Source organism: Morus notabilis, unplaced genomic scaffold (genome assembly GCF_000414095.1).
Source record: "Morus notabilis unplaced genomic scaffold, ASM41409v2 Scaffold372, whole genome shotgun sequence".
NCBI lineage: Eukaryota > Viridiplantae > Streptophyta > Magnoliopsida > Rosales > Moraceae > Morus > Morus notabilis.
In genome coordinates this window covers 69,308-89,295 of record NW_010361630.1, presented here as the reverse complement: position 1 = coordinate 89,295, position 19,988 = coordinate 69,308, and the positions used below count along the sequence as shown (strand labels likewise).

Below are 19,988 nucleotides of genomic sequence, written 5' to 3'. Positions count from 1 at the left end.
AAAATTATTGTGAGAAAGGAAATTCATGGACCTCACCTCAGGCATAGTAATAAAATTTAGTGTCCATCCCATTGTAGCCTGATATTTAGGCACCGTTCATTGCACCGATTCGAGTTTAGAATTCGAGTTTTGTTACAGTAAAAAGTTCTAAGAAACAATCACATCTAACTTTTTACTACGGTAAAAAGCTCTCACATAAAGTCACATCTCAACTCGAATCAGCGAACTAAACGGGCCCTTAACATACATGCATTTGTTAATTAACATTAACATAGTTGTCCATAACATGCTTTAATTCATATTATAGTGAATTCTTTATGGCCATGTTCATTTCACTGATTTGATTTTAAAATTCGACTTTTGTTACAGCAAAATACTCACAGAAACAGTCACAATATCTAACTTTTTTGCTACAGTAAAAGCTCTCACATAAAGTCATATCTCAACTCGAATTAAAAATGTAAATCAGCGAACTAAATGGATCTTATGATTATGAAAGTCTATATAAAAAATATTCCAACAAAATTTGATGAAATAATCCTTTCTCAGAAAAGGTTAGGATTAATCGATCCGCTCTATTTTATTAACTCAATTCAACACAATATTATTGCTAGATATTATGTTCAAGGATTTGTTGTATCTTGGGAATAATTTGCAATAGAAACTCATTAACAAACTTTGATAAAGGAGAACAAATAAAACCTTAAAAGAAAATATTTCTATACGCTTCAAACATTCTCCAACACAGTGTTCATTCAAAAGGTAAATGGATATCAATTAAGAGTATTTCATTGGAACTATAATATAATTAGATTTTATTCACGTGTAAACACCTGACAGTACAACTTCGATATCTAATTAGAATATTGTTCATAACGTCGATATGTATATGCAGGTTAAATTCTTAAGACTAACACTAGAGTATATACATGATAATTCATCTCGTCAACAGGAAAATCTCTAATGACTTTTCTTCTTCCGCGAGGAATATGAAAGAGATGGAATGCTTTGTTTGTTCCTGAAGAAATTAGTTGGATCAACCACAGTCTTGATTTGAACCAACCTATTAAAGTTCTTCTTGAAATATTTGGTGCCCCAAATGCTTGCTTGTGCATAACTTGTCGCACCTTTATTGTTATTCATCCCAATATCAAGGTCTCTATAGTTGAGATATGCCGCTCTCGGATTCTTTGACACATAAGAAGCCATGTAACTGTAAAGCCTTCTTATCCAGTTTATATGGATTTGTGATTCTACGGCACTTTCTTCTTCTTTCCAATAGATCAAGTATTGAATTTTGTAGATGTTTCCCGCTCTATGTGGAAACGGAATTTCATATTCCGAGATCTCACTCATTCTCCCACCATAAGGATTCATGATCAATATGCCCATTCCAACTTCTTCTTCGTACAACATTTTCCATATTCGTTCCAACACATGTTCCGGAATAGGCTCCTTCACATAATCTGATTTTGCTTTGAAGGGAAGCCTAGATTGAGGTACTCTATCAAGCAAAACTTCCAAGGGATCTCCACTTGAGAATCCCTGAAGATACAAAGTGGATTCAATCCAACTCATTTCAGTGCAGTCTTCTCTCACCAAACCCAACTCCGGGAAGCTCTCTTTCATTAAGGCAAGAAGCCTATCTACACCACCAAGGAACAATGAATTGAAGGCAACTTGTATCGCTTTGTTGATCGAGCCGTCTTGATCGGTAGAATTAATGGCTTGCAAGATGAGTCTAACGAATAAATCTTCATGAAATTTGTGGGCAATGAATTGCCACCGATGAACAAGTTGCGTAGCATTTTGCGTCAAGTTCCTATTGACGTTGAATACCGTCACGGTTGATGGAACAGGAACAAGCTTGATCTTCCATTTGAGAATAACTCCAAAGCTTGCTCCTCCACCGCCGCGAATGGCCCAAAACAAATCTTCTCCCATGGATTCTCTATCAAGAAATCGTCCTTCAACATCTACTAATTGCGCATCTATAATATTATCCGCCGCGAGTCCATACTTGCGCAACATTGTTCCATACCCTCCTCCGCTCAAGTGTCCTCCAACACCTACGGTGGGGCAAAGACCCGCAGGAAATCCTAGAGTTTCGCTTTTCTCGGCAATTTTATAGTAAACTTCCCCAACTGTTGCCCCAACTCCAACCCATGCAGTCTCATTTTGTACGTCTACGTCGATTGATCGAAGGTTGATGAGATCGATTATAACGAATGGAGCTTCAGACACATAAGAAAGACCCTCGTAATCATGGCCACCACTTCGGGTTCTAATCTGCATGCCGTGTTTTCTTGAGCATTTGAGGGTGGCTTGGACATGGGAGACAAGTGAAGGTGTGACAATAACGAGGGGTTTTGGAGTGTAAGAAGAATTAAATCTAGGGTTTTGTATGGAGAAATTCAAGACTGAGAAATATGAGGAAATATTTTTTGCAGGAGTGTAAATGAGATCTGAATTGTTTGGAAAATTATGGGAGAGGCATTGAAGAAAGTTGTCATGTGATGTACGAGCTGAAGTGGCCCAGGAAAATAATGAGAGGAAAAGGAAAATGCCTGGAAAAATTGAGGATGAGAATGCAGACTTCATTTTTCTTTTTTGTTTATGATATATTTGAATGTGAGTTTGAAGTTAAACTAGAGTTAGGTCGCTTATTTATAGATGTGTTTTTCTTCTTTTAAGAGAGTTTTTTCTTTTTAAGTTAAGCAAAAGAAAGAGAGAGAGAAAAATCGGAATATAAACTTATAGTATATACCAAAAAAGTTGGCGCTCACTGAAACTCGTTTTCCTAGTCAATTTGTGTTAAAATAAAAAGAAAATTACAAAAACTTAAAATAAAAGGAGAAAAGAAAACTATTCCCCGGAAAATAAAGTAACAAACATAAATACTAACAATCCACATAATTGCTTAAAAAAAGAAAACAAAAATCCATATAATTAGTGAAACTTTTTCCTAGAGAGTTAAGAAAATCAAATATAATGCACGTTTTGGAGATTTTTTACAAGAGTTATTCCCTCTTATCATCATTTCTTGAAAAAGAAAAACAAAAGAAAAAAAAGAGTTAAAAAAAAGGACGTCGCTCAGTTGAACAGTAAACAATATATCGATAGCAAAGCACGCAATCTCTGAAAATTCAATTTTATATATCCGAGATATATGGTGATGAAGATAAAAGATACGTCATATATGCCAGCACATTTAGCCAAATTGCATAGACAATTCAGATTTGACTTCTACTGGCTATTGCTTACATACGTAATATACGTTGTTGTTAGGTATTTTTATTAGTTAGTAATTTATGAGCAATCTTATAAAAATTTAAAAAACATGTTTAAGAAGATTTAGAATCAGATTTGGAGAGATAAAAATAAGGTCTTAGTCAAAAAAAGATAATGCATTGATTATTTTAATTTAAATGAGATTCTAGAAATGTTAGGTATTTTTATTAGTTAGTAATTTATGAGCAATCTTATAAAAATTTTAAAAAACATGTTTAAGAAGATTTAGAATCAGATTTGAAGAGATAAAAATAAGGTCTTAGTCAAAAAAAGATAATGCATTGATTATTTTAATTTAAATGAGATTCTAGAAAGAGATAAGGATCAAAAATATTATGTGGAGAATTTAAATTGATGATTATCTGGATTCGAGAAGGTTATAAACGTGGAAAAGAAGGAGATATGATTTTGATATTTGCAACTTATCCAACTCATGGGAATTGAAGTTGCATTAATTTGGATTTGTTGAATTTGTTGTACAATCCAAATTTGAAATTGAAAAGTGTTTTTGGAGATCAAATGGAAGATGGAGTTAATGGAGTTACGTGCATGCAAGATAATGTGGAGATTAAGTTACTATTTTAAAGGAGTAATTCGGATTTGAAAAGTATATGTATAGAAGTGGTCAAACGCGAAGATAAAGTGATTAATGGATGAATTATTTGAATGGGAAAAAGGTTTGTTGCGCAATCCAAATTTGAAAGAAAGATTATTTGATTGGAGTTCAGGAGAGAGAATCATGGAGATAATAGAGATCTTATCAAGAGGGAATTTGAATGAGATTCTCTTGACTTTATTTAAAGACTTTATTTCAGAGCATTTGTGACACGGATTTAATAGAATATGTCTACAGAAAAAGTCTGTGAATTTGAGAGCTTATTACTGAGAAAATATTCAGAGAGACGTTTGTGAGTTTTTATGAGTTATTGAGATCGTCCTTCGGGAGAGGGATTTGTTGCTTTCGGGAGGAAGCTATGCCGGTCAAGGAGAGTTCGTCAGGTGAACAGAAGACATGTGGTGCATGCTAAACAATCACTGTGGAGATTCATCATAGCGGTGTCATTGTCTAAGAGGGAGTCCTTAAGTGAATAAGTCCATTGAGTGTCTGTAATTTCTGGAACATAGTGAACTGTTTATTATCTGGGCGTGGCCCCGCAGATGTAGGTGTGCGCACCGAACTACGATATCATATTGTGTGTTCATTTACTTTCTGCTCAAGCAACTGTACGTAATTAACCCGGATCTTAATTAATTAAGTCGTGTTCCAGACAGTGTTCCAACATCATCTGGAACACCAGACGTAACATCATATCTAACATACGTGATGACACCAAAAGAACAACAACAACAATAACAAGCCTTAATCCCAACTTAATTGAGGTCAACTATATGGATTTCACTTTTCCACACAGCTCTGTTCAAAATTAAACTTTCCTGAAGACCTAGATCTAGAATGGCTTTCCTAACTACTTCGGTCAACATAATTCTTAGTCTACTCCTCCTTCTCCTAGTATTAGGTATAAGAATGTCCTCCCAAGCACGAACTGGTGCTTCTAGCATGCCCGTACCACCTCAAGCGGCCTTCACGCACCTTATCTTTTATTGGTGCTACACCTACTTTACTACGAATAACTTCATTCCTTATGCGATCCATTCTCATATGGTCACTCATCCATCTTAACATATGCATTTATGCCACACTCATCTTAGATATATGTTGTCTCTTAATGGCCCAACATTCACTACCATATAACATAGCTGGGCGGATTACAATTGTATAGAATTTCCTTTCAACTTAATTGGCATCTTGCCATCACATAAAACTCCCGTAGTATTGTTTCACTTAACCCACCCTGCCTTAATCCTATGTTGAATATCCTCTTCTATATCTCCTTCATACTGCACTATAGACCCAAAATACCTAAACTTTCTAGAAGTCCCAATCTCCACACCATCTAAAGAAATTTCATCACTCTGATTACTTGAGTTACTAAACCTGCAATGCATGTATTCAGTTTTCGTCCTACTTAACTTAAACCCTTTCATCTCGAGAGTCTGTCTCCACAATTCTAACTTACGGTTAACTCCTTCCCTTGTTCATCAACTAAAATTATATCGTCTGCAAAAAGCATACACCAAGGAACTCTATCTTGAATTTTTCTTGTCAGCTCATCCATCACGATGGTGAAAAGATAAGGACTAAGAGAATATCCTTGATGAAGGCCGATCTGAATGGGGAACTCTGCTGTGTAGCATCCAGCAGTTCTCACACTCGTGACTATCTTTTCAATCCTTAATTACTTTGATATACCTCACCAAAAGAAAAAGAAATTAAATTAAAGAAAAAGAGTCCTGCATATTATGTTTATAGGTTATAATGGAATCTTCTTCTTCTTCTACTACTTTTTTTTTTTTTTTAAATAACCTGATAGAAGGATATGATCACATTAGAGATAATTAGTACATCCCAAGGAAAGTTAAAATTTTATATATTGTTATCTTTAGTAGTGTTTTAAATTTATTTATATTTATTTTTATATTAAGAGATCTCTTGATTCTCCAAACCTAGGTTGTGTGTCTCCCATATCCAACCCTATGCGCCTCCAACCTTCTAAGCTCTCCGCCTCCAAACCTACAGGTCGTGTGCCTCCTATCTCCTTGCCATACGCCTCCAACAATTCTCCTGCACCATGCACCCTCGTCTCTCCTCTCCTCGATGATTGCCATCCAAGCGCCCGTGCTCTCTTCTCTGCCCGGCAGTTATTGTCTCCATCCTGAATGCATGCGCTCTCAATGATTGTCGTCCCTATGTAACTCTTTCTATGTCTTTATTTTCTTAGAAAGCAAAAGGCAAAAACACAAAATAAGACCAAACAAAATACAAAAAACAAAAATACAAATAAAAGAAAGAAAAGTTCTTATAAGATTGAATCTCTTATTGAAGCTTCATCTTGCCGGGCATTAAGAAAAGTTAATATTTTATATATTGTTACCTTTCTTAGTGTTTTTACTTTATTTGTATTTATTTTTATATTATGAGATCTCTTGATTTTAGGTTTAAGTAACTTATCCGATTATGTGTTTGTAAGGCCTATTTATATAAAGCCCCCATTCATAGTGCTTTTTATTAGTGAACATTGATCTTTCTTTTCCTAATACGTGGATGTAGACACCTTGTCAAACCACGTGATCTCTTTGTTTTTTTCTCCCTTTTATTTTCTTATTAAATTGTTATATTAGGTTAGCATCCACTCATTGATCTCATCCATTATCTAAATTCTAACTCAATATTACGTGTGGGTTAGACAGGTGATTATTCAAAGCGTTTATTTTTATTTCTTGCTTTGAATTAGAGATCATTACGGAAGAAAATGGCTGCATTGAATAGAAAATAGAAGATACAATTTGAGAAAATTCAATTATACCCAGAAGAGGAGACAAAAACATTTGGGTATTTGACTAGCTCGCTAATTACGTAAATCATTCATGTTATAATACCGTTCGATCCGTACTGAAAATCTACTATTTTTTTTGTATTTTCTCTTTTTTATTTTATATTTATTCGTATTATTATTTTTTTGTTGCTGAAGCTCGTACGTCGTTGACTTCTATACATACGTATTAAATTCCAGTTCATTGGAACTAGACATATTTCCCCTAAAAGCAAAATAAAAGAAAAAAAGAACGAAAAATATTGTGAGCCAAGTCTGCAAGAGAGTTTTGAAAATTTCAAGCCATATAATATATATAATGTTGGAAAAAATCGATATGAAGGCTTGAGACACCGGAGAATTACACTTTTTTTTTTCTTGTGTTATCTACCCCTTGCGATAGAGACTGCTTACGGGTTTCTCACTGCTAATCTCTTGAGGATACGACAAGCTTTTGAAGAAGAGAGAGAAAACGTGATTGACCGTATAATTGTTTAAAAAATAAATTTAAGTCGTATTTCTACACGTGTCACATGTGACTGCACAGCCTCATTGCCCAGCTTGGGCGTATGTGCGAGCCATAAAAGAGTCTCGTGTACGTATACAATTTCTAGAACCCACATAATACTATAGTGGCTTATAAATATTATAACTCCACTTAAATTCTTACAATAACTTATCTTCAATTTATATATACTTAAATAATTCCATAACATATAAATGTTCCTTTGTTCAATAATTAGTTCAACTATTATACTTTGATCTTTCATATACTATAGATAGGAATATATTTCTTTTTAATGACACCTATGTCGGTATATAAATCTATCGTAACTTTTACAACTTTAACGTACAAAGTTTGAAATTATATCGTTTAAATGTGTAAGTTATCACATAATTTCTTTTAAAATTCACAAATCTATTATTATTTATATTACTCTAAATGTTTGAAGTTCACAAAATCCAACGTAAAATGCACAAATTATCACATTCCCAATAAGGTGCAGAGAATTCTTATCCCCACACCATAAAAGTTATCATTTATAAATACACATGTGAAATATATAAGTTATACTAAGTGAATATAATTTTCAATGTCTTCACGTACCAATTTATTTTATGATATAAATTTCCTTGTCACTCCCAAAAATTACATAAAATTATAAATGCAGCTAGGCGTGTTTCTAATTAGACAGCATATACAGTCAGTGTATTTTTTTTTTTTAATGAAAGCTTCAAGGTTTTCACGTTGACAATTTTCTTTTCATCACAAAAACCCCTAAATAATGAAGATTTAGGAAAAGTAGGAATCAATTTTTTTTCCCCTCTTCTGCAAATAGAGAACAAGGACAACTAGCATCAAGTCATTAGAGCATTCTAATTATGTACTTGACACTAACTTACACTCTATCCCACAGTTTTACTCTGTATTTTTTCTTCTTTTTTTTTTTTTTGAGAAAGAGGGTTGATGATATCGAAAAAACCAAAAACAAAAACAAAAATGAAAAAAGAAGAAAGAGGACCAGGACCAATATAGTGGAACTATGGAAAATACATAGAAGGTACAAAAACGCTCACGTGAGGGGACACCAAAACTACTTTGCCATCAAGCAATAAACACATGAAATGTAAAAAGCTTGACAAAGAGAGAAGTTTACATTGTTGGTGTGGCATTAAACCATACTTAGCGAGGCTTGATATTGGGGAAAACTCCGCTAACAAGATCACTTCCCACATAACTATCAGACGATACATAAGTGACGTTCCTTCCATTGTGGCGTGATGATGTTGGTGCAAATCCTGATGTTTCCGAAGATGATGCATTCGATTCCAATCGATTCGCGTCGGATTGAGAAAGCATTGATCGTAAGTTCTCCAACTCTCTCACCACTTCCAGCATCGAAGGCCGCCTTTTCGTCTCGTCATGGCAGCACTTGAGGGCCAACTGCATAAATTTCTTGACACATTCTGTATCGTACGTACCCATGTCCCGATCAATGACGGAGAGCATTGTTCCGGATTCACATGCTGCATGAACCTATGTTTTACAATAATAAGAAAAAAATTCACATCGTGATAAGATTTAACAATAATGATAGAAATAGAAGAAGCTAATTAAAATCCACTCAGAATAAGTGGCCGAGCCAGAAAATATTTTTATTGTGCGCACTGTAAAATAAAAACTTAAGAGATAATTTTTTAATTGGATAAAGACATAATCATGAATTTCAACTATTTAGTCGGGGCATAATTAAAATTACACAAAATAGAAGGGTAAATTTTAAAATGCAAGTGGGGGCATATGCCTTCACTCACATACATGTGGCTCTGCCGCTGTTTACGGTTATTGCGTCAAAAACTTTTAGAGGGTGGTAAGATGTATAAAATCAGTAGGATATCGTACTCCTGTTCTTTGGCCTTTTTTTTTTTTTTTTTTTTTCTTAAGAAAAAAATGAGCCTCATTATGAAAGAGAAAAAAATAATTAACATGCCATTTTTACCCTTAAAAAAAGCAAACACGAACAAAGTTTATCGATCCAAGTATCCAAAATTTCAAATTCAGCTGAATTAAGGAAGGAAAGGATTGTCATTTTTGGATACTAATTTGGTAGATGGACTTAAATCTTGTTTGGTAACTGTTTTTCAAGGGTGAAGCTGGTATTTAAAAAAATTGCAATTTCATTATGACAAATGGTCTAATTTATAGTTTCGTTGCTTCAAACTAAAAGAAAAACTATCACTCGTCATATTAGCAAATAGGTTAAAAAATTTGAGCTAAAATTAATGCATAGGATTTCATCAAACTAAATAGACGCGCGCGCGCGTATATATAACTATATATATATATATAATTTGACAACCAAATTATGTAAGAAAAATAAATAGAATTAAGTTCAATCCCATAGTAGAATTTAAGAAAATAAGATCAAAAAATACGTATCACAAAAATTAGACATTTACCTCTCGAACAATGTTTCTACCATGAGAAATAGGTGGCATTCCTGTAAGGAGTTCTAGAAATACTATTCCAAGGCTGTAAACGTCACTCTTATCCGTTAACTTGTGAGTTAAGAGATATTCCGGATCTAGATAGCCCTGCATGAAAGTAGCACTACAGAAAGTTTATACACCTAACGTGTTGGTAAAACAAACAAGATAGTGTAAAGAGAAACGGTATCAACAAAATCTACGCTCTTATTAGAAATTCCTTTCAAACTCTTTCATTGGGTTATTAGTTAGTCTATTAAAATAGCAAATTAGAGTTGTTACCTCGAGGGTAGAGTCTGTTACCTCGAGAGGATTGATTCCTTTGCTATTTTGTTATTTAGCTATTTATGTTATTCATTTCTCTCTCCTTTCTGTTTTGCTGAGTTGTACGTTTTCACTCACATGCTATATAATGCCTGGTTGTAATCAAGCAAGTAATGAGAATGTGTTTTCCGTTCTTCATTCTTTTTCTTTGCTTTTGTAATATGGTATCAGAGAACCTTCCTTTTGCTGCTCACTTTTGTTGATCTATGGCGCGTGGTGGTGGTCAGCAAAATCGATTTGCTCCATTAACGACCTCTCCTCCAGCTGCTTCTGCCCAGACATCCTCTGCTTCTACACAGAGATCGGCCAGCAACATGGATGACACGAATAGCCCATTTTTCCTCCATAGTGGAGACAATCCCGGGTTAGTTCTGGTTTCTCAACCTTTGACTGGATCCAATTATAATACCTGGAAAAGATCGATGCTCATGGCCCTCAACGCCAAGAACAAAATCAGTTTTGTGGACGGTACGCTGGTGAGACCCCTTGCAGGTGACCTCACTTTCAGTTTTTGGTCTCGGTGTAATAGTATGGTCACTTCTTGGTTGCTTAATTCTGTTGCGAGGGAGATAGTAGACAGTCTCCTATATCTTGATACTGCCAGAGACGTGTGGATCGATCTTTACGACCGTTTTCATCAAAGCAATGCACCACGCATTTTCCAGATCAAGAAGCTCCTACTTGGTCTGTCTCAAGGGTCCCTTGACGTTAACACCTATTATACTCGTCTTAAATACTTTGGGATGAGCTTAAAGATTTCCAGTCCATACCGGTCTGCAGCTGCGGAGGAATGAGAAGCTGGATAGAGTACCAATAGCAGGAATACGTAATGCAATTTTTAATGGGTCTGAATGATTCTTTTGCATCAACTAGGGCTCAGATTTTGTTGCTTGATCCTCTACCCTCAATCGCTAAGGTGTTTTCCCTGGTTATACAAGAAGAAAGGCAACGTACTATTGGGTCAAAAGTCGCCACCTCTTCACCGGGTTCCATGGCGTTTCAAACTTCTACTTCACCATCTCCGGTTGCTAATGCGGCCGTTGCTTCACACCCCAAGTCACGGGCAAACAGGCCCAGTTGCACTCACTGTAGGTTCGTGGGCCATACTGTGGACCGGTGTTACAGGTTGCACGGGTATCCTCCTAGGTTCAAGCCCAAATCCAAGCCAGGCCCATCAACAAGCCCACAGAGCTCCACTCAATCCAACTTCTCTTATTAGGTCACGATGCAGAATCACTCTCCTGCACCTCCGCCGACACAAGCACAAGGCTCCCCCCAGCCCTTGCCGACGTTCACTCCAGACCAGTGCCAATAGCTTATTGCCCTACTGAGCTCGCAGCTCCATCTCAATGCCAATGGTCATTCTGAAGTTGCTCAGCCTTCTGCCTCACATTTCACAAGTATTTCTTCTCATTCTTTTCATTCCTCTCTTTTTCAATCTTCGTCTGGTAGATGGGTAATAGACACAGGCGCTACGCACCATGTGTGCTCCGATTACTCACTTTTCTCTTCTCTCAACCCATCGCCTCGATCTAAACTCACCTTGCCCAATGGTCATCAAGTTAACATCACACATGTTGCCTCTGTCACGTTGCCGAATTCCCTTGTGCTAACTCATGTGTTTTATGTGCCTTTATTTCATTTTAATCTCTTGAGTATTACTGCCCTTACACAATCCTATAATTGTTCTGTTCTTTTCCTATCCAACTCTTGTTTTATCCAGGACCTCACTCAGGGGAAGACGATTGGGACGGATAAACAAGATGGCAACTTATTTTTCTTAGATCTAGGAAATGTCAGTTGTAATTATGTTTCTTCCTGTAATTATGTTCCTTCGAAGATGCACAAACCAAACATTTGGCATTTTCGGCTTGGACATCCTTCTTCTGTAAAACTGAAATCAATGAATGAAAGATTGCATCTGCCCTTATCTAATTCTCTTTATTTTTGCCATTGTTCAATTTGTCCCCTTGCCAAGCAAAAACAGTTGCCATTTCCATCTCCTAATCATTTATCACCCAAACCTTTCAATTTGATACACATGGATATTTGGGGCCCTTTCCACACCCCAACAACAGAAGGGTACCATTTTTTTCTCACAATTGTAGATGATTGCACAAGGTGCACTTGGGTTTTTTCTGTTAAGAGCTAAGTCTGGCGTTAAGACAATTTTTCCTAAGTTTTTTTATATGGTTTTAAATCAATTTCATGTTGCCATCAAGTCTGCTCGTTCCGACAATGCTCCTGAATTGACACTCACTAATTTTTTTGAGTCAAAAGGTATTGTTCACTTTTTTTCTTGCGTTGATACTCCGGAACAAAATTCCGTCGTTGAGTGCAAGCATCAACATATCTTAAATGTGGTGCGTGCCTTGTATTTTCAATCTCATGTCCCTGTGTGTTATTGGGGAGATTGTGTTTTGACGGCTGTTTATTTGATTAACCGTTTGACTTCCCCCTTGCTGAACAACAAAGTACCATTTGAGCTCCTGTATCACAAGCCCCCCTTTTATAGTCATCTTAAGGTTTTTGGTTGTCTTTGCTATGGAACTACCCTAGCACGTCACCGTACCAAATTTTCTCCCCGTGCTCGACCTTATTTTTTTCTTGGCTATCCATTTGGGTATAAGGGGTATAAGCTTCTCGACCTCACAACAAACACAACATTTGTCTCACGCAATGGTGTGTTTCACGAGTCTCTCTTCCCTTTTGTTATTCCCGGCTCCACACCAAATCAGGATCTATTCCATAACCGAGTGCTCCCTTGGTCTTCTCCTGATGTCCTCCAGTCCCTTATTCCAGCTTTTCCATTGTCCATGCCACCTCCTGTGTCTCCCTTGGCTGATTCCTCTAATCCAAAACGTACTGTCAAACCACCAGCTTACTTGGCTGACTATCATTGTTCATTGGCCACTCTTTCCAACCCTTCCTCTTCACACACACCTTATCCTCTATCTTCCGTTCTCAGTTATCATTGTTTCTCCGAGTTTCATCGTGCCTTCAGTCTTGCTATCTCTTCCACCCTCGAACCACAAACTTTTTTGCAGGCTGCACTTCCAGAATGGCGAGCAGCCATGAAAGATGAGCTACGTGCCTTGGAGGAAAATAAGACTTGGTGATAACTCACAGAAATAGAGTTATTTAGCATACTTTTAGGCTTAATATTTGTTTATATTCTCCGGGTAAAATGCCTTTGTGTTAGTATTTTGAATAGCATTTATTAATCTTTTTCCGTATGGCAGAAAGTCGTTATTTATGGGAAATCTTGCTATATTTTGAAGTTATTCCTAAATTCAACTCATTGCATTGACCCTGGGAACTTAGTGCATGATGTCCACAGGAGGTGCTGACGTAGGCTTTTGGTGAGAAAAGCGCGGTGGAAAACACAAATGTTGAAATGCCCCCAATGCCATAGCATTGCTGCAGCAAAGTCGCAGCAACAGCAGGAGCAGCCAAAAATTAGCAAGCTGGCGCAGTTTGTCTTTTAGCGCTGGTAGTGGTCCAAGCACTGACGGGACAGCTGTAAGAGCACCAGGAGGGGGGACCATCGATCATGACTCTCATGCATACACTTGTCACTAGGGCACCTCAACATGCCCTAGTATATAAAGGAAAAGGAGAGTATAGTACAAAGAGCGAGAGAAGAGGAGAAAAATAAGGGGAGGCGCACAGAATTCCTGTACGAGCTGGAAACGGAGACAGAAGAGAGTACAGGGGATTTTGGACGCTGGAGCTGGAGAAAAGAAGAGTACAACACGGATATACAGGGGTTTTTGACCTCAGATTCTAGCTTAGCTGTTTTCTCCTTCTCTCTGTATTTACTTTCCGAGACCTTATAGATCTGTTATTTGTTATTAATTCTGATTTTGTTGAACTAAACATGAGCTAAATTCCTTAGCTAGGATTATTGATGGAACCAAAGTTGCAATGAAGATCTATTTGCTATTTTGATTGATAATGTAATTTTCATCTGGTTTATTCAAGCATATTTATTGTTTACTTTCTATTAAGTGACAGGCCATCATTTAGTAAGAAAACACAAACTTAAGCTAATTCTGGAAAGGTTGGTTGAGTTAGATCTAGCTTGGATAATGTAAGAGATAGTATAGGAATATACTATTATCTTGCACAACCCATTAAAATTGATGTTAACGTCAGGTCTGTAAACTAAAACACATAGGAATATGTTGGTTTGGTTTAAGGAATTACAAGCATAAATCTGTCGGAAGATGATTATGTAGAATTTTAGGTTGACTAGATGAACTTTGCTACAACAATCGTATAGCAAATCGTGGTCAGAGTTGCAACCGAGGGGAAACCAGTAATCCTAGCCTTCATCCATAATTCTCTAAGCTCAGATCTTGTTGACTTTTACCTCTTGTCTGCATTTAAATTACAGTCTTTGGTCTTATACATTCTTGTCACTTAATTAATATCAATTTGGCATTCAAACTATTCTCAATCATATTGATAAAACTAGTTTTTGTAATAGAATTCCTCATTAACTCAGTCCCTGTGGAGACGATACTTTACTCATTACTATATTACTTGTTCGATTGCGTGCGCTTGCGTGGAGTCATTTTATGCATAGAGTTTTTGGCAAACAGTGACGTTTAGTTTGAAGGTTCAAAGAGTTTGAACTTAAATTCAAGTTTAAACCCGTGTTTATTTTACAAAAGGTAAAAAGTATTTAAATCCTTGATATGACATTTCATAACCCAAGATTCTAAAAAAATAAAAGATTTTTGAATCCAAGTCTCTCATAAATTCTCAAGATTTAGTGGCAGTTCGTCTCTTGACTTTTGGGCAAATGTTCATGTACAACTTCATTTTCGTTTTGTATTGCATTGTCACTTTTGTTATAAGGTTGGACACGTTAATGGAAGCTGTAGCAGTGGTGCCCTGTTTCTGCAATTAATGACGAAGCAAATCAGATGACTGATGGAAATCTAGTGATTGATCTATACTACAATGAAAATTAGAAACTGCGTAAATTCATTAATGGTAGGCAATGTATCACAGTCACATGTAAAGAGAAAATAAGAAAGCAAAAAGACCGCAAGGAAAATGAGTAGGAGAAACACAGGCACACACATTTTGTAAGTACTGATAGCTACAGGGATAATTATGCAGCCTGCCAGTGAAACACGCCGTGGATCGACTTTTGCCACAGAGGGCAAAACTATTGCAAAAAATGCCGGATTGCAATTAATAAAGTGACCATTTTAGCATTTAAGTTTCTTTTAGCAGGGAGTTTATATTGAACCTTTTGAGTTTAAATTTGATGTGAGATTTTGTGAAGTTTGAACCTCAATTTAAATACGTGTTCGTTTAGAACTACAAATGTTATAAACGAACTAGATCATTGTAGAAAATTGACCACGTCTTTGTGCAATCAGATGGAAAAGTTTTCTTCTGTTTTCAAATCACACACAAACACACACACATTCTGTTTTCAAATCACATACAAACACACACACACACACACACACACACACACACATGTATATATCAAAATTTTGCAAATTCTGTAAAATTGAAATTGTTGTTTTCTTCTCAGTTTTTTTTTACCGCGAATTAGTATTTGGTTATTTGATGATACATCATTTAACTGTTTTTTTTTGTTTTTTGTTTCATGATGCGTAAAGTTAATCCGGCAAATAAATGTGTAAAGGATTGGAGAGCGAATTATCAACGGATTTAAGTTCTTTTCTCAAATTATATATTTGTGTATGTTTCAAGCACTAAGTACAGGTTGAAATACATTGTTATCTGATTGCAAAGACACAGCAAGGGAATGGGCTTGTTGTGCCTCTCTAACAGGTGAAGGAATGTCCTCAATCTCTCTCTTGGGTTTAACCCATCTCCCATGAGCATTACAAACCAACCCCTTATGGGCTAATTGGTACCAACACTGTGGAATTCTAAGCTCATCCACCAACATATCACATGCCTTGTTCACTAAAGCAACATCCCTCCTTGCATTGTTCCTAAATGTGGCCCTTGTGCTTAAAAAACCATCCACAAGATGCAGGTAAGTCTCCAAGCTATGAAACCCAATCAAATTGAATCCGCGCTTCAAATAAGATGACGACCGGACGTCAAGTTTCAGCTCAGCCCCAACATGGGTGTAAATCCATTCCAATGTTCCCGTGATCTCATCGAACTTCTGCAAGCTCTCGTTTAAAACTAGCCCCGGCATTCGCGGGACCATGTCTTGCTTGACAACAACTCTCAATGTCCTCACACCCATTTGGTGAAGCTTGTCTCTGAAGGCGGTGTTCCCAACTCTTGGGGCGCCAAAGGAGATAACGCTGATGGGCAGCCCGGGAATCGCATGCGCAGCCTCATAAGCGTTGAGCAAAGCGAGCGCCCCACCGAGGCTATGGCCCGTGATTGTGAGGCTAACTTCTTCACCCTTTGCCCTATACATCTCCACAAGCCTCTTTACTTCCTTCATGACTTGTTCCGAGGCACTCGACTTGTTATATCTCGTAATCTCGCTTTTCGACGTGTAAATGCTCAAGAACCCATGTTCAACTTTGGCGTCGTGATTCCCAATTGGCTCCAACTCCCTTTGAAGATCCTCGTACCACTCTGACGGAGCCACAGTTCCCCGCCACGCCACGACAATGTCTCTCCGCCCGATTCTCCGCGTTTCCTCGTCGCCGCTCACTGCTACGTATCCCATCCAATTGGAGTGTTTGCTCCAGGAATCCACCAAATGGGATCTCTCCAGCCAGTTGGGAAAATCTATATGTGACATGGCGTAAATGTACTTGCTGACATTATAGCCGTTTTTTCCCAGACCCATTTTTTCGAACAGTTTGTGCGCATTGTACCTGCAACTCCCACAGTACTCCGAAAACGAATCGAAATCAAAAGCGTCGTAAGTCGCTTGCGCGAATTCACCGTACTTGACGATCTCTCGCCTTAGCCAAGGATGAAGCGGGTCGAGAAGATTCTCCCAGCCGTTGGATCCGTGGATTTCCCGCCATTTTTCGGCGATCACTTCCTTCGGAGAAGTCGTCGGAGTCGAATGTTTCTCTTCGACATCGTAAAAATTGGAGTTAGAAGTCGAGAAATAGTCGTGAAGATTTTGTTTCGAAGGAGTTTCGATGTGGAGGTGAAGGAGATTGGAGAGCGATTCGGCCAAGCGAGTCGCCGTGTTCGTTAATGGCGGTTTTTTTGTTTGTGGGCAGTGGCTGATGACGGCGGCTTCTTGGTGGGCAGCGCGTATTGAAAAACGACGTCGTTGGCTCGAAACGGCACCATTTGTCGTTGGAAAATGGTTGGTCATCATCGTAGACATGGCCGTGGTCAGTTGGTCTAAATTCCCCCACCAGATGACTGAAGAAATGCTTGAGAAAGGCTTTTTGGTGGGCAAAAGAAGACTCGGAGATTTTTGGGAAGAAGAAAGATGAATGTAGGGACTATATAGAGAGAGAGAGAGAGAGAGAAAGAGCAGAAGAAGCAAAGCGTGTGTTAATTATTGAAGACTGTTACGCGGGTTGGATTCTACTCTTTACTTTTATCATGTTTGACGCTAATAGTCTAATATTTTTGTACGGATTTGAATTTCAGGTCCTTTTTTTTTTCGGACCATGTCTTGCAGGTTGAATCTTAGTTACGTGTCAAATTTATTGTTTTTTTTTTTTTTTGGTGAGAGAATTTTATTAAACATATTCTTTTATGAATATAAAAGGGACCCATGATTTCGTATGTCTCGTTTATTTCATAGATTTGAGTTTTTAATTTTAGATTTTTACAGTAAAAAATTCTCATAAAATGTCACATCTAACTTTTTCTGCTACAGTAAAAAGTTCTCATAAAATGTCACATTTAACTTTTTCTACTACAGTAAAAAGCTCTCATAAAATGTCACATCTCAACTCGAATTGAAAACTCGAATCCGCGAAGTGAACGAAGCCGTAGTATACGCCTTTAATTTAATTATTAAAAAAGTTTATTGAGACTATGAGTGGAATGATAAGACTAAGAGCTCGTTTGGTTCATGGATTATAACCATTTTCGATTTATGTGTATTTTTTATGAGAGAAAATATTATTGCGAATAACGAATCATGATTCGAATCAGGGAACGAATCCCTTTACCAAACGGGCTCTAATCGTTTTGAATCTTAAAGGTTCTAAGGCCTTGTTCACTTCGCATCGCAGATTTGAATTTTTAATTTGAGTTGAGATGTGATATTTTTTTAGAGTTTTTCACTGTAACAAAAAAAGTTAGATGTGACATTTTCTGAGAATTTTTTACTGTAAAAACCTAAAACTGAAAACTTGAATCGGTAAAATTAATGAGACTTTAAATACATCTTTACCATTATGTCAACACGGTAATAGAAATTTGTATTAAGGGTCGTATATCCATTATTATGTGTATCTTCAATGATTGGACAACATTTTTCAAGTTTTGTCCTTGTTATAGATAAAACCTCTACAAAGTTTCACTCAATTTTAAGATATGAAACTGTTAGACTGAGGTCTTCAATCACGCCAAAAAAAAAAAAAAAAATGTTGCCTCTATGGTTTGTAATTCGTTGTTATGCTTATGGTTCCTATTAAAATGTACTTACAATTGTAGTTTTTTTTTTTTTCCTCCTCCTTTTGAGAATAATATCTTGTTTGTTGGAATATTTCGAGCAAACATGATAAAAGTACAAAATTTTATTGACTTTACGTTTTTAAGATTTTATGAAGTATGAACTCTGAATAATTTAGGGGTTGTTCTTTTACAACAAAACTCAGAAAAAGTTTAAATTCGAATTACAACTTTATTTCAGTTCGTGTTCTTTTGTAAAATTTGAGTTTAAACTCGAATTTGGGGCTAAACTCGAGTTCAAATTTCTCCTTCAACTTGAGTTCATAAACTCGAACTCAAGTTAATGAGCTGTATTTTTTCTATTCTTAAAAATGTCATAACTTTTTCGTTTTAATTCTGATTGAGATGATTTTTTTTCTATGCATTCACAACGAAAAGAAAAATAAAATCCCACCCATATACACTATTAAAATTTCTCATCACCATTGAGTTTTTATTAAAATACTATCTAAATATAAATTTAAGTTTTGACCTACCTAAACACAAACTCAAAAAGATTTTCAATTCAAATCATAACTCAAATGTACACATCTAAACACAAACTCAAGTGACAACTTCAAGTCAAGTTATAACTTAAACTCAACTTAAGATCATCACTCAAGTCACCCTAACTCAAAAATGTAAAAGAACAACCCTAATATTTCGAGCAAACATGATAAAAGTACAAAATTTTATTGACTTTACGTTTTTAAGATTTTATGGAGTCTGAACTCTGAATTACCTCGTTAGGTAAAGTTTTCGAAATATGCCAGTTACTTTTTCAATGGTTTACTTTCTGTTCGCACTCTCTCAATTGATATGTTTCCTCAATTTTAATGCAAACATGTACTAGTTTTACATATTAATACAGAAGGGACATTATTATTCTTGAAAGAAGATGGAACAACCCTATCAATATCATAATATTTATCCATATCTTAAATTTTGAAAAATAAAATAAAATGGCCAATATATTATTTAATGAATATAGACATCTAAGTTTAATCTTAATTTTTTAATGAATTTATGTGACATGTGAGTCATATTTATTGTTTTAATATATGTTTAAAAAATTATCACGTTAATTAATAATAAATAATTACATCTATAAATAAAAAACACAATAAAATTAGTATAAAAAATTATAATTAAAATTAATATCCCTAACACATACTCTTATTTAATTGGATTTATCTCAAAGCTAACTTGCATTTCCCCATTGTGTACATAATTCTTCTTAGGATCTACTAAAGAAAATTATTAGATATGGTGCATATAACAAAAGAGTTTCCATTTCTATCAGTTATAAAATCAAAAAAAAAAAAAAAAAAAAAAAAAAAAAAAAAAAAGGGAAAA

The 19,988-nt window shown here is 36.1% G+C and overlaps 3 protein-coding genes across 3 annotated transcripts in view; all 3 read right to left on the bottom strand.

The window, feature by feature from the left end:
* Positions 1-797: 797 nt before the first annotated feature.
* Positions 798-2,625, bottom strand: LOC112092018 (berberine bridge enzyme-like 28; the record flags this gene model as incomplete). Its single annotated transcript, XM_024167087.1, has 1 exon — positions 798-2,625. A coding segment is annotated over one exon (1,665 nt), but the record flags the coding sequence as incomplete, so codon positions are not given.
* Positions 2,626-8,254: 5,629 nt separating this feature from the next.
* Positions 8,255-19,988, bottom strand: part of LOC21392116 (probable LRR receptor-like serine/threonine-protein kinase At1g06840) — a 26,188-nt gene continuing 14,454 nt past the window's right edge. The window contains exons 19-20 of the mRNA XM_024167102.1: positions 9,684-9,818; positions 8,255-8,760 (exon numbers count right to left, since the gene is read on the bottom strand). Coding sequence (XP_024022870.1) covers positions 8,407-8,760; positions 9,684-9,818 — 489 coding nt within the window. The 3' untranslated portion in view covers positions 8,255-8,406. The remainder of the gene's footprint in view (positions 8,761-9,683; positions 9,819-19,988) is intronic.
* Positions 15,723-17,463, bottom strand: LOC112092022 (phospholipase A1-Igamma1, chloroplastic-like). Its single transcript, XM_024167095.1, has one exon. It carries the CDS (start codon positions 17,344-17,346, stop codon positions 15,772-15,774), a length of 1,575 nt encoding a protein of 524 aa, XP_024022863.1. The 5' UTR covers positions 17,347-17,463; the 3' UTR covers positions 15,723-15,771.